The sequence below is a fragment of the Hippocampus guttulatus genome, chromosome 1, assembly GCF_054856545.1.
Source record: "Hippocampus guttulatus isolate MCC_2025c chromosome 1, RoL_Hgut_1.0, whole genome shotgun sequence".
Taxonomy (NCBI): Eukaryota; Metazoa; Chordata; class Actinopteri; order Syngnathiformes; family Syngnathidae; genus Hippocampus; species Hippocampus guttulatus.
The window spans coordinates 5,154,821-5,169,202 of record NC_141261.1 but is presented as its reverse complement, the minus strand read 5'-3'; the positions used below and the strand labels follow the sequence as shown (position 1 = coordinate 5,169,202).

Here is a 14,382-nt window from a genome sequence, read left to right as displayed (position 1 = left end):
TCTCATCAGCATGTTGCAACAAAGAGACTGGTGAAGTTACAAAAAGACAAACGGATCATAGTCCTCAAAGCTCCCTTTGTTTAACTGAAAAGTGAAACGTGTAATTTAAAAAAATTCAGAAAAGGTCAAATTAGGTTAACCTTTGGTTAAAGGTTATAGTGCATCACGAATTTTAAAAGTGCATATTTGCAACATACTGTATTTATTTATGTTAAAACGTATTTCAAACAAGTAGTCGCTTTGGATGGCAAAAAAAGAGCACACAATAACATAAACAACTAACGTCTGCCTTAGCTAACGTCCAAATAATAGAGCGTGACATCAACGGTTCGGCAATGACATCAATGTTACGCGTCAAAGCGATCAAAGATTTCTACGATGACGCCACAGCACAATAATCGATACATTGGAAAGTCTCATCAACGCTCCGCTGTCCGCATCACATTCACTCGGCAGTCCACCTGGCTTGGAAGCGGATGAGCTAGTACCCGTAAGTAGCAACTAAACTTGGATGTTTCGCGAACATGTGTGATTGACTTTATTCGGAGAAGGTTCGCAATTTTGTGTCTGCGTGTGGTGGTTGTGTATTCCTTTAGCTTTTTGAAACGGCTGCTGCGGTCTCAAAGCAATTTACATGTAACGTTAACACAACAACAAACAAAACTGAAAATAGTGAATAAAAACACAGATTAACGATGTTAACACATACAGTAGACACCAGGAAACAATAGAACAGTGTTACTCATGTTGCGACGAAAGCCAAGGAATAAAGATGCCTTCAGATGAGTTTTAAAAATGGACAGGGCTTGTCTTATATTTAACAGACGTTAATTTATTATGTGCAGAATGTGGTCTTGAATTGTTTTTAATTAGACTACAGTTAACAATTTAGGAACTTGTAACCCCCAGTATATGTGCACATATGCAGTTGTATGGCTACCATTCTCTTGGCAGATATGTTAATATTTTAAAAAACGGATTGTTGCCATTTGTACATGTTCTGCATTGTTAAATAAAGTACAAAATGATTGGGGGCGCCTTTGGTGCGACAATGTCCACCTCAAAATCTCCTCCTGTACTGATGGAGATGGGTGCAAAAGCGGAAGTGGCCACCTGGGGGCGTGCTGGGCCTGCGTGAAGGGTCTTGGTACGCGGAACCTGCTGCCACAACTAGCCAGTAGCCTTGTAGCCGAGCTCGACGGGCTAGCAATGACTGGATTGTTCCTTTCGCGTGTCTTCTGCAAGCCGAGGCGACCAGGCATGGTTCTGTGGAAACCGCCGTACAAGTAAGAGCTTCCTGGTTCGTATAAAATCGACACAACGTTTGTTCGGCGGTTGTGGTTAAAACAAACGTCAGATCGAGCCTACGGTTCCTCTAGTTAGCTGAGGACGGAGGTCAATCGATCGAAATTGAAGTCTATGACAAAATTATTTTGCCTACGGCTTGGGTTTTCTTCCGAATTAAACTCGGGTTCTGTTGGCTTTATTTAACGAGAATGGATATCAACGAATGAGCATTTGGACACAGTGACGGCAGTGTTCACGGAGCTCATTTAGAGCTGGCGTCGTAATGTGACTATTATTCGTTAAAATATGTGAAGTACAAATGGCTTGGACTCGCTTTTAGGCGGTATCTCCTCCTGTGCTTTTATTTTAATACAGTACGTCGTGTTCTCGCTCAGCTAGCGCTGCTTTCAAGACCCCATTAAACCCGTTTACCCAAATAGGAAATTCCAGCCGTCTTCCGGTCTTTTTCACTTTCAAACAGCACTGCCTTTTTATTTATATATTTTTTAAATTACGTGAATACTACAACCAGCGGCAGATTAAATTAGTCTAAAAGGGGATCTCGTTTTTAAAATTAGACAGGCATGATATATTTGACGACGTCGAACAACTAACAAAAACGATTTCAGATGCGTCTGCCTTGAATTTCATGATAATTGGGAGACTCTCCACAGGCTCCTGAAAGCGTCCTGTTGCGTAATAGCAGCCATGTGGGCGTGTCTGTGGATGGGGAGGGTGAGCAGGCTGATTGCTTGTAACGTACACGCGCGCCCCTCCACACAAAGTGGACATTTCCATTAAGCGTTATTCTTTCCCCAACACTCAACATAGTTTGGCAGACGGACGAGCAGGGACCAAGTCTTCGCCTTTGTAACAAACGTGCTGGTAAGACGCCATTTTTCCTCCCCCCCCCCCACACTTGTGCTCACACGTGTGTGTTGTTGCGACTTAATTCAGCTTTTTGGATGCCAATCAAATGGATGCTGATGCGGACCTGGTTGGCAACTCTGTGACGTAACAAAGAGCAGGCCAGCCAGCTGTTAACGCAGGACTAAGCGAGCTAAAGACTACATTTGTAATACCCCGTGAGCAAAATGTGTCGTCCAGGTGCCACATTTGTGGGGCACAAGTTAGCACGCGTGCTGCCCTGGTGTTTACGTGTGGGACGTGGCTAGCCCAGCCACGTGGTGCGCGGAGCTTGGGAACATGTGGCCACTGTAAACACTGCATCGTCGCCTCAGCCTGCCGCGGGCTCGCTTTTCCTCGTGCATCTTACGTACAAACACACTTGTTATTGACGACCAAAGAATAATCGAACTGCAATCTCTTACTTTTTATTTTTGGTATTTTAACCGCTTGCTTTTGTGCACGGACGCCGTTCTTAGTTTCCGCTGCGCGATGCAAAAGCTGTATCTGAATATGGCCTTTCATAAAAACACCGAGCATTTTTTAATTAACGCGTGTATATGGTTTTTTTTATTGTTGCGTAACTGCGCCGCTTTGAGAGCCGATCATGTCCAGTGCCCTCACAAAATTGTAATTTCACATTTGTCAAAAGTGACAGCGACATCAGGCAAAACACGTTTTGCGTTCCCCTCTCGTACTCTGAAGAGAGTTCTGATAGTTTTGGCGTTTTCATTGTGGTTAGTTTTTATTTCGTTTTGTTTTGACAATTTCTGGCTTCAGAGCAAGTTCGTTAGTGTTTTCTTTAATTTATTTTAAATAAAATGTTTCGTTGTAGTTTAGTCTTTATTTTATTAACAGTTTGTTACATTGCCAATGCATTAGAGTGCAAGATATTGTTTAAAAAAAAAAGGTTAATATTGTGTAATTTTATTCTTTATTTTATTAGCAGTTTGTTTCATTGTCAATGTATTAAGAGTGCAAGATTTAAAAAAAGGTTAATACTGTGTATTTAAGTAAAGCAAACCACAATACCCAACCTGCTCCTGTACAGACGTACAACACAACTGAAATCAATTATAAAGGAACCCATAAAGCTCATGTAGTATTGACAGATTAAAAAAATGCTGAAATGTTAATTTTTGTTAGCTTTATAAACTTGAGATGTAGTTTCAGTTGGTTGTCATTAATGCATTTTCGTTTTTATTTTATTAACAGAATGCCCCCCGCCCTCCAGCATTACCTTCCCTGGAAATTATTTTTTACAGGTGTGAAAATAAGTACTTCCTTTTGCAAATGTCTCTAAATTTTACATGTTAAACAAGTTTGTTTGAAAAGTTTACATGTTAAACAAGTTAACATCAGAACGGATGGACTGGGGTTTGAATGGAAAATGAGCCGACAACCTGCATGGCTGGGCCGATCAGTATGTCTGTTGTCTAAGCAACGCCTCCCTCCAGGGCTCACACACTTTTGTCACGTCGAGCTGTGCAGGTGAGGCAAGACAACATCTGAGAAATACTTGCGGCGTGAGAGTGTACAGGTCGGGTCACAAGTTTCCAACATGTTGATTAATGCCTGCTTTTGCAATGGATACGGTCAAGCCTGTCTTTGGCAATATTCTGTGCAATTGACTCAGAAATCCCAAAAGCTTAAAAGTGGTTGAGTTTTTGGAATTTTTGAGGTGCATAATCGGTGTGTGTCATTTCTACTCCCATGTAGCTGACAGGTAACCAAAACATTAGAACAGGCTTTCATTATGATACAATGACAACTGCAGCCGCAACATTGAACTTAATGCATTTCAACCTCAGAATGTATTACTATGTCAAGGCATCTCTTTTTATGGGATGGCATTGCACAATGTTTTGGATGGTGATCTCTCTTTAGTTTACTCCACCTGTCTCATTGTGAGGATTGATTGCAAGGCATAGTTTTTGCATGATAGCCAGCAGGAGGGTCTTCGGGGAGTTTGCTGGTGTTCCTCCCTCCCTTGTGCCCGCAAGCCACTGTGACAGCAGCGGCACAAAATGCGGGAGCCCCGCCCCCTCTTTGTTGTAGAATCCCACCTTACCTTTAATTAACTAACCTGCGTTACTGACAGGACTGCAATCCAGCACTGTCTTATTTACCCAGTCGTGTTGTTATGATAATACACATGGCAATTATGACACCATCCCACCAGACACATGAAGTGAAGGCGTGATGCTCATCTGATGTCTGCCAAGTGCCATTTTGGTTTTGAGACTTCGCCAGCCGACAGATGAGACGTTGACGAGAGCTAGCGCTTCATATTAATGTTATGATTCAGACCTAATAAGCCACCAGCAGCTGCCAACATTGATAACAACAATGGATCTTGCGCTTTGTGCCTTTCAATTTAATTTCGGCCGCTTATCTGCAAGATGAGACCCAAGTGAAAAGCGAAAGGTTGGAGTTCACGTGAGCGGTTGACAGAGCGTCAAGACTCAGTCACCTAAACCTCACCTTCACCAGCCTACCGCTCCCTTTGTCTTCCTCATCCTCCTCTCTTTGTCTGTCTTTCTCACGCAAACACACGCACGCGAGCGTCTCATTAATTGAACTACCATCTGCTCCATATGTACCATCCCAATTAGAGGGATTGACCTTTCACCCCACCTGTCTAAATCTAACATGAGAGGTGGGACTACATCTTCACACATGCACACATACACTCGCAGTATAAGCTGTCCAGACTGAGCTGTTCGTTTTGTGTCTCTACAGGGTCTGAACTGGTTTGTCAGCCTTGTGTTGTTTTTTGGGTTCCACCCCCTCAAGTGTCCTCTGGACCTCTGCTGGCCATGTTGGTCTGAAGAAAGGGAGGTGTTGCATGCGTGCGTGTTCACTCGAAGAGACCCGGAGCGAAGAGAAGAAGCGCTTTTTCCAAGATCGATTTCAATATGTCTCAAAATCGAGAACTGGTTTTGTTTTACATTAAGTACAAACTTGCCCAGAAAAACTACCCGCTCAACCACATAGGACTCAGACAGGCATTGAACAGGACTGATGGCAGGGAGGAAGCCTCAGGCGAGGAGGAGCAGCGGGTACAGATGCCTGCCAACGGGACTACCAACGGCACGAGTCCCCCGGCGTCGCCGCTACGAGAAGCGACGAGCCTGGACGCGGTGAAGGAGGCCCTGCGGGACTCGGCCAATGAGTTTGAGTTGCGCTACTCCCACGCCTTCAGCGACCTGGACAAACAGCTGCACATTACGCCGGCCACTGCCTACCAAAGCTTTGAGAACGTTGTGGACGAGGTGTTCCAGGACGACGTCAACTGGGGCCGTATCGTGGGGCTCTTCGCGTTCGGCGGCGCGCTGTGCGTCGAATGCATGGAGAAGGAGATGATCCCCCTGGTTGACAGGATCATCGAGTGGATGACCGTGTACCTGGACAACCACCTTCAGCCCTGGATAGAGAGCCAAGGAGGATGGGTGAGTCTAAAACGCGTGCACGTCGGTCACCAAAGTGCTATGATTGCCGTTAAGCATCGTAACGGCATAGGCGAGTCGGTTATGTGAATAGTGCTGTAACAAAGCAGCATGACCAATTGACGTGCCAAAGAACTCCACCAAGATGTCTTACACTTAACCATTTGTATAGCTGGCCAGAAACGCAGCTTTTCACAATGGGAATGCAAAATGAGTCACGTGTGAACTGTACTTTGGTGTAAGCCAGACTTCATTCAGTTTTATTTTTACAGCACAAAACCGACTGTAATCAGCTCAAGTTACTGCGTGTGGGTTTCTTTTTACCCTGTTAAAATCGAATCTGGAAAACCATGCTGTGCTGAGCACATCTGTCACGAGACACACTAAAAACTCTACAGTTCTCCAGATCCGATCGATCAATCAGTTATTGTGGCTGATCATTTGATTGAGCAAAGTCTGCAAAGCCACCCTGCCAGGAGGAGGGGAAAGTGTGACAAAACAGCTCAAGCGACATTGCAAGAATTCAAAGAGGGACGGGTTCGCAAATATGAGTCATTGGAATGACTTGGTTTCAAGTAGAAGTCTGACTAGTGGGACAAACAAATGTGTTGCATTTGGCAGGGCGATAAATAAGGTTGCTCGTCGATGAGCGGAGTCCTACACTTGCAGCTGCATAGGATTGTCATACATTTAACAGAGATGAAAGTCTTCCGGATTTTCCCGGAATTCCGGGTTTTTCAAATTTTTGTGAAAATCTCTCCGGAGAATTGAGGAAAATTTGCCTAAAATTAATCCGGATATTAGTTGAAAACTAAAAAGCGTTTGAGTTCGTTGATTTGCTTTCACGAGCGTAGCCATGTTGAGACACTAACACTAGTAACAGTAAAGAGATTTTCGTCTCTTTATAAACACACTCGCTAAACCCCACTGGAACGAATAAAAGACACTGTGGACAAGACAGTTGTCGTAAAAAATAAATTTGGACAAAAAGGGAAACACAGATTGGCAGAAAAACGTGTCCGTCTGACTTCGAGTGTCGTCTAGGCTAGCTTAGCTTAGCTGTTGTCGTGTGTGACATCGGGTGTGTGACGTGGTTGCGTCAGCGCTGATTGGTTGAAATCAAAAGACGCGATTGCGTACATGTTTGCGCTGAAGCACGCACAGCAGAGAGCAGCGGACTATCTACTGCTGAGGCTCGCTTAGCTTGAGTGGCGTTGCCACAACAGTAATACCCTCGCCTCGCATTCTCATGGCCTCGCCATATCTTGGAGATTTCAAAATTTCGGCGAGAACGTAAGCCACAAAGGGTACACGTGTGCACACAAAAGGAAGATTAATCATTGAATGTCGAGTATTTGAATAGCGTTTTGTGTAAACTAATTCATGCGTGATCGGCCAGGTGTGTGTGCGCGTACATATAAATATATATACAGGTATATACAGTATATTTTTCTCCCCGGAATTTTCAGAAAAATCCACTTTCATCTCTGATTTAATTAAGGCGCACGATTCTAAGCAACGCTGGAATATAAATATATTCTTCACAATGGAGACATCATAAGCATATACTTTGTAATACATGGTTGATGTATGTACTCGTATTCTATCGGCCAGTACACCCACTGAGGGCTCAAGTTCACTATCCATATTGTATTTCGACATTGAATGAGGCAACTTTGCATGACTAACAATGGTTTGCTTTGCAAACTTAAGGGGTTCTTGAAAATTGTGTTGAGAAAGAGTACGTCGTATTACTGAGCAGTTGCCAGTGGAAAATCACAAATGGCACGTAGATCTTGGGTGCCGTTGAGTTGAAAAAAAAAAGTGGGGGGCGTTGCGTAAAATGGCTTTGCGTTCAGTTACATGCTCAAGTTTCTAACTTTTCTCAACACGTGTGATGCGTTTCAATACCATGGCCTGACTTTTTAAATTCGCTGTGGAATGTCCCCCCCCCCCCCAGCGTTTGGATTCTTTCACTACTGAAGGAGTTGTTTGTTATTGATAAAGAAGTCATGCCAACATTTTTGCGATATCTTTTGCTGCGCACTAGAGACGTGACGTGAAGGTGGGGGATGTCATGAGATAGAATGCTTTTGACGCAGGCGCTGATTGTGCACAAACAATGGTCAAATTGCTAGTTTTGTGGTCAACAGCTGGCTCAGCTGTTGGCTAATTGATCAACAAGTAAACGCTCGATGAACTCAATGGTTAATGGGCAACGTCGGGCTTTGGAGCTGCCCTCCAGCCTGCGGACTTGAGTTGTCTCATCACTGGGTGGGGAAGATTCCAGGCTATCACAGATAGTCCTTTGTTTTACTGCGGCCACTCGTTTGGTTCCTGGCCATGTTTTTTTTTTTTTTCCGCGCACTGTGTTCTCTCCTCCCTTGCCCTGGCCTCTCCTCTCTAGTGAGCGCGTGTTCATGGCAGCTGCTTGCACATGAAAGCTACGTTTTTCTCGCAACGGGTTGGCTGGACCCAGGCCGTCCCAGTACAGTCTGACCCGTGGTGTGTGTGCGCGCGCGTGCTCTGCAGGACCGTTAAGGTCAGCTTTCTTTTGTGCCAGCCATTTGATGGTATGAAGGCGAACGGGGAGGGACTGTTGTTTATGTCCACTCTGGTGTTCTGTATAGCGGCAGGTCAGAGGCCGGTGCTATGGCAACTGCCATCCCAGCGGCTGTGCCGTGCACCTCGAACGAAATCTGAACAGGGCAAGCCACGGCTTTTGTCTTGTTTGCACCGACGGACGCGAGGTTTGCACGATGATGGCGTGAAAAAAAAAAATATCGATATACATCACGAGTAACTCATTCACTCCCAAAGACGTATTTAGATGTCTTTTCAGATGCCACACATTTAATCCCAGCTCCTCATTTTATATTGACTACTTGAAAAGGGTCTGAAAATGGCTGGCGTCTGAAAAGACATCTAAATACGTCTTTGGGGGCGAATGAGTTAAATGATTATTCATTGATTTAAAAACTTGATATTTATTGAACTATCCAAAAACTATCATTATCACTCATTCATCACGTTGAATTTATTTACATCAATTACAAAATGACTCTGTACATACGTGAAATTCAAGCCTTGCGTTTTCATGACGCAACATCCTCGCCTTTGATCGGTTGCATCCTTGCACACAGTGAAGCATTACCCTTATTCGTTTAATGTATTTATTTTATCTCCACGTGTCTTGGGACTTACGGGCCTAACCTGGGATCTTTGTATCCCTGAATTTTAAGGAAAGGCAAATTTCTTTGAGTCTTTGAAAACTGGCCTTTCAATAAATTATGACTATAATCTGTCACTATAAATGTGTAAAAAAGTAACAAGAATGAAATTGATTGCAAAAAAAAAGCTACAAGTTTGTGAAACATACTTGGAGGAGATGAGTAATATCTCCACCTACCTGACTTTTGACTGCATTTTGAGTTAGTCAGCCAGATGTGGACTCTGACTTATTTTGTCCCTCCTGCCACATGCGCCCTCCTCACCGATTGGAGTTACAAACTCATGCAAATGATTTCATTTCAGGGGTGGGATTGAATGTTGTGTTTAACTCAGGAGGTAGCCCATTTTAGCCGATGTATCAAGCATCATGAGGTGTTATAGACACAAAAAAAATAAATAAATTTTTGTCAAAAGTATGACTTGCGCATTATTTTAAGAAGGCGACGTTACACAAACACACCCTGTCACACTTATCCCAGTCGTGTGCATGTCATCAAGTGGGAACTAGCATCAGGCCGTTTGCGTGTCAGCGTAACCTGGACTGGGAGAAGCGCATGAATGGCATCTAAAAACTTGAATGGCTCAGCGTCTCTGCTTTCACTTCTGCTGACGATGGACAGCACGGCCTGGAGCGCATGCTGCCACTTCCGCCGTACCCACACCACACGGCATTCCTCCTTGGGTGGCTTTTTTTTTTTTATTGCACTGCACACACGGTATACGGGTGTGACCCGTGTTGGTAATTCATGAGCACAGGACGGTCTCAGACAGCGTAGATGGAAATTTGAGTCTGTCTACCGCGAAAGTCTTGTCCCATCGTCACATTGTTGATATTTTTGTCTTCTCAACAGCCAGCCTGTCTCACTTCTTCTTTTTTGCAGTCTCGACTGCTCAAAGTTAAAAGCCCCTAGATTCCCCGAAAGTGGCCCATTGCAAAACCCACGCGAGACGCATTTTCTTGCGCTGCCTTTTTTTTTTTTTTTTCATAGCTCTTGCAACCTGCCTTCCTTTCCCCCAGGCACCTCCTTGCAGGGTTATGCCGCCAGCAGATGTTGGATCATCGCCGCGAGGCAGGTGTGCCCTCCTCAATGCTAGCTGATGAAATATTTGTGTAGTCGGCAGCACTCCCGTTTCTCAGTCACTTAAAGAATTTTGGCACGCAATTATAAAATGATGGCGAGATCGAAGTGGGGAACCCGTTGACAGATAATGAGCGACACTCCAGTCATCTAAAAAGTCTAGACATCCACTTTTAGGCATCTTAAAATGTTATGCTCGATGTCAACAAGTCAAGATTTGAGTAAGACAGGTTTTCCCTGCTGTATTTGTTCTCATGTAAGTGCATGGTTGGACCGTATAGTAAATTTGGATGTTTTATTTTTTTTTTTTTTTTGCAGGATGTATGCAATTCCTTGAAGTCAAATCATATCCCCAAAATGGCGCATAATCCATTAACGGGCTGCTCAAATGTCCAAAATATGCAACCGGCTTCATTCACATCATTGCTAAAATATTTGTCTCACTTTTTTAAATCAGACTGATTGTAACAGGCATTTTCTTCCCACTTTGGTCCCAGCTCACAATGATAATGAAAAAAATAATTTCGTCAAGGTGGCCCATTTCAATATGACATTGTCAAAATGACCTGCTTAAACAACTGGAAGGAAAACGCTGTAATACGCTTCCCGCTGCTCGTCCTAGGGCATATCCGGCCGGGTATGTTTAACAACGCAAGCAGTGCGTCTCCACTGGTTACCATAGCAGAGTAAAGGCACATTTATTTTCCTCACCATGTATTGCCAAGCTAAAATCTGATACGGGATTTCATCAAAGTAGTACGAGGTTGCACTGTTGCTGTACTAAACCGATGCGTGCAGAGAATGCTTATTACCTTTATTTCATGTAATAATACCATGATAAGTTGATTCACATCGCACCTGCCGCCTCAATCAAATACAGTGAAACATCAATCCGTCCATTTTCTGTTCCGCTTTATCCTCACTAGGGTCGCGGGGGGTGCTGGAGCCTATCCCAGCCCTCTTCGGGCAGTAGGCGGGGGACACCCTGAATCAGTTGCCAGCCAATCACAGGGCACACAGAGACTAACAACCATCCACGCCCACACTCACACCCAGGGACAATTTAGAACGTCCCAACAGCCTGCCATGCATGTTTTTGGAATGTGGGAGGAAACCGGAGCACCCGGAGAAAACTCACGCAGGCCCGGGGAGAACATGCAAACTGCACACAGGGAGGCTGGAGCTGGAATCGAACCCGGTACCTCTGCACTGTGAAGCCGACGCGCTAACCACTGGACTACCGGGCCGCCCTACAGTGAAACACAAAACTGACAATTGGCATTTCTTTGCCACAACAAATGTTCCAGAACTCCCTGAACGCTAACTGGTTACACTCGTAACACGTTGTATTTGGTGGGAATTTAAAAAAAAGAAAAATTGTCAGAGTGGCAGTTGCTACCAGGGTCTTGTTTTCCCTGTGTTCCCTCCTTGTGGGACTCAGGAGGCAGGCAGCGAAGCAGCCCCGCTGGGTTCCTCTTCACCGATGGGGGAAGCGCCCCCATTCCTGTGAGCCCGTTTGCCTGTCGCCCCCCCCCCCCCAACAATCTTTACAAAAAGCAAGTAATTTAATGTAGGCCACTTTGTTCTGCTTTCGAAATCAGTTCGTTAGCCTAATATTCACCAGCAAATTTCTCATCAAATAAAAAGCGTGAATTTGAGAAAATTCTCCAATTTTTGGGGGGAAGTAGACCTTGAAATAAGTTTATTGTAATTGATGAGAACATTCATAAAACATTTCTGTTTCTTACTCTAGGTATTTTTATTTTCGTTTGAACATGTCCAAAACTTACAGTATTAATAATGTTTACCTTCTTCCTAGTTAGCTGGTCTAAAGTCATAAACGCAAAGGCATGTTTGATATTGCATGTTAAAATGCTCGCTGCTCAAGTAAAGTTGTACAAAGGATGTTTAAGCTTCTTTATTTTTTTTAAATTAATGCCTTCTGTTTTTGATACAAGAAATTTTAAGTTCAAGTTTATATTTGTTTGAAGTTGTCAAACGTTTCGAGATACATTTGCTGTTAAGCACACTGAGTTTAAGAAATAAACTGTTTACGTAAAAAGGTAAAATAATTTATTTTAAAAAATCATATCCAACTACACAACTATTATGTAGAGTTTTCAGTGGGGTACTTGAATTCTGAAATATTAGATGGCTGCAGCCCTAGATTCTCATATTTGTATTGTTAAAAAAAAAAAAACATTGCTTCAGGTTCCGGGGTTTAATTTATAAAAAAAAAAGCCTCCTCAAAATTCATAAATTGCTCCACAAATGAAGGCGGCAGAGGTGACAGGTTCCGCAGCGCAGAGCACCCCTTGCTGCCATTAACACCGCCAGCCAGCCTCGCAAATGATCCCGCTGGAGCTTATTTTGTAGGCTGCGCTGGCCGAGATGCTGAGGTAGCGCCATATTAGCGGCTCCTGATGGGAGATGAATATGCTCGGCCAGAGCCGCGACCAAGCGAAGTGCCAGAGTAAAAGGCCATATATTGCCAGATAATAGACAGACGGGGGAAGAAGCGCGCCACTGCCATCGACCTCAATAACGCTGTTACCAGCCGAGGAGGCGATTGCAGTGATTACTCAGTGGAGACGAGGTGCCTCAGGGTCAGGGTACAGCCTTATTACCAATTAGGGAAGAATAATATCTTAACTTGAGATAGAGGAAAACAATGTCTCCCATCCCTCTGGCGGACATAAGTCTTATCTGGTCTGGACAAGCTTGGCTGCAGCCGGGAGGATATAATGCACGGTGAAGAAACGTGTAAAAGTGGTAAATGCCCATTAGTTCAGTTGTGATATGAGGCATTTAGGTAGCCTCTTCTTACACCAGATTTAATTAGCATTATTATTTAAGGGTATTTGGGTGGTACGGAACAATGAAAATTCACCCCCCCCCCCTTACTTTCGTTCCAAGATTTATGGATGTAATGATGATGCCACATGATTGGTAGTTGAACAAAAAACAGCTTTCAAGCAGGTCTGAAACCTTTGTCTAGTTTGTGTTTCCAACATAGCAGCTTAATAAAGACTTAACTGTGTGATCGCCTCCTGGTGGTTGGCTGACTACTTTCGAGAAAGTACACGATTATATATGTTGCAGAGCTCGCATTTTAAATGTCAATATTGCAGACGATCGGGTTCATTTAATCCTGGCAGCCAAAATTGTGATCATGCATAAAATGCGATTAAGTAGAGTTCGGAGAGTAATGAATGCAGTGTCAGACTTGTTGGTTTTTGATCAGTTGTGTTCAAAGCCAGTTATCTGTCAACTTGACTAGGTATAACATTCATTTTTACAGTATCAATAGGTGCAAAAGTTAGGGTGATGTTTAGTACGTGCCTAATGATCCCGCAGGAAATTCAACAAATCTGAGGCAATAAATCGAGAACAATGGCGGACAACCAGCATTTGTTGCTCTTTGATGTTTGAATCCCATTTTGCAGGTGACCTTTCTATGTCCATCAATCAATGCGTCGTGTAGTTTAGCGTTTAGAAGATGACAATGTAGTCTAGGATGGCTGGATGGACCGACCGTACCAACAAAATGGCACAGGACCCAATTCTTCATTTCCGTAAATGGGGCTCTAAATCTTGCCACCCTAAAAAGGTTTTGGTATTATCTGTGCCCCCCAGCCATCACCCCCCCCCCCCCTGTAATTAACATAGAGGCGTTTAGATCCACAGTCATCTGTCAGCCTGCCTGCCATAGAAGAGAGGGAAATCTCACCCTTGGGACCCATCCAACCCGCCTCCTCCTCCGCTCCCCATCCTTTATCTTCCATACGTCTCTCTTGCATCTCCTTGCCGTGCCTCTCGATCGATTTTTGTCCCTTATTTTTCCGCCCGAGCCTCCCTCGCCACCCCGCCGCTTGCCTCCCTTGCTCAATACATCCCTTTTCCCTCCTCTTATCTTTGTGTTTCTGATCTCCTCTTCAACATTGGCCCGTCAACTCCCATTGAGATCGTAGCAAAACGAAAGGCGGTCTCTGACATCCCTCCTAAAATATTTGACAGTTCAGAGAACGCATAGTTTTGCTCATGGACATTTTCTGTAAATGTTTGCAGTATGTAAAAAGGACAATGTTTACTATATCAAGCAGATGCCGTTCTGTCTTAGACACGGCTGCTGTTATCTCATGTGTGTCAACAAATTATTATATTGTGACGTGTTGCATAGGGGAGGGGACAGCGCCATGTTGGACCGATGACTATTTTAAACAAAGAACCTAAAGCCAGCCACACACACACACGTGTGCAATTTGGCTTACTGGTGCTATAGTTTTCCAAACTGGTCACGTCTGTCGGTGTGTTCTGCTTTTAATCGTTTTTAAAGGTTGAACCGACTGCCGTCTTGATAACTCCTGGCGCGGTCATATACGTATAACGCACGCCTAGACGAAGCTCCAGCAAAACCCTTCTTTGTATCC

At 44.1% G+C, this 14,382-nt stretch overlaps 1 protein-coding gene across 5 annotated transcripts in view; it reads left to right on the top strand.

Annotated features, from left to right (window-relative positions):
• The first annotated feature begins 387 nt into the window (after positions 1–387).
• The window catches only part of bcl2l1 (BCL2 like 1), a 31,291-nt gene continuing 17,296 nt past the window's right edge, over positions 388–14,382 (top strand). Inside the window, exons 1-3 of one of the 5 annotated variants that reach the window (XM_086105558.1) lie at positions 1,164–1,286; positions 3,409–3,458; positions 4,936–5,645. In XM_086105558.1, the coding sequence (XP_085961684.1) occupies positions 5,112–5,645 (534 nt within the window). In that variant the 5' untranslated portion in view covers positions 1,164–1,286; positions 3,409–3,458; positions 4,936–5,111. Of the gene's footprint in view, positions 491–1,129; positions 1,301–2,118; positions 2,173–3,408; positions 3,459–4,935; positions 5,646–14,382 lie in introns of those variants that run through there. The other 4 variants (XM_086105540.1, XM_086105567.1, XM_086105530.1 and 1 more) reach the window with 4 other exon arrangements.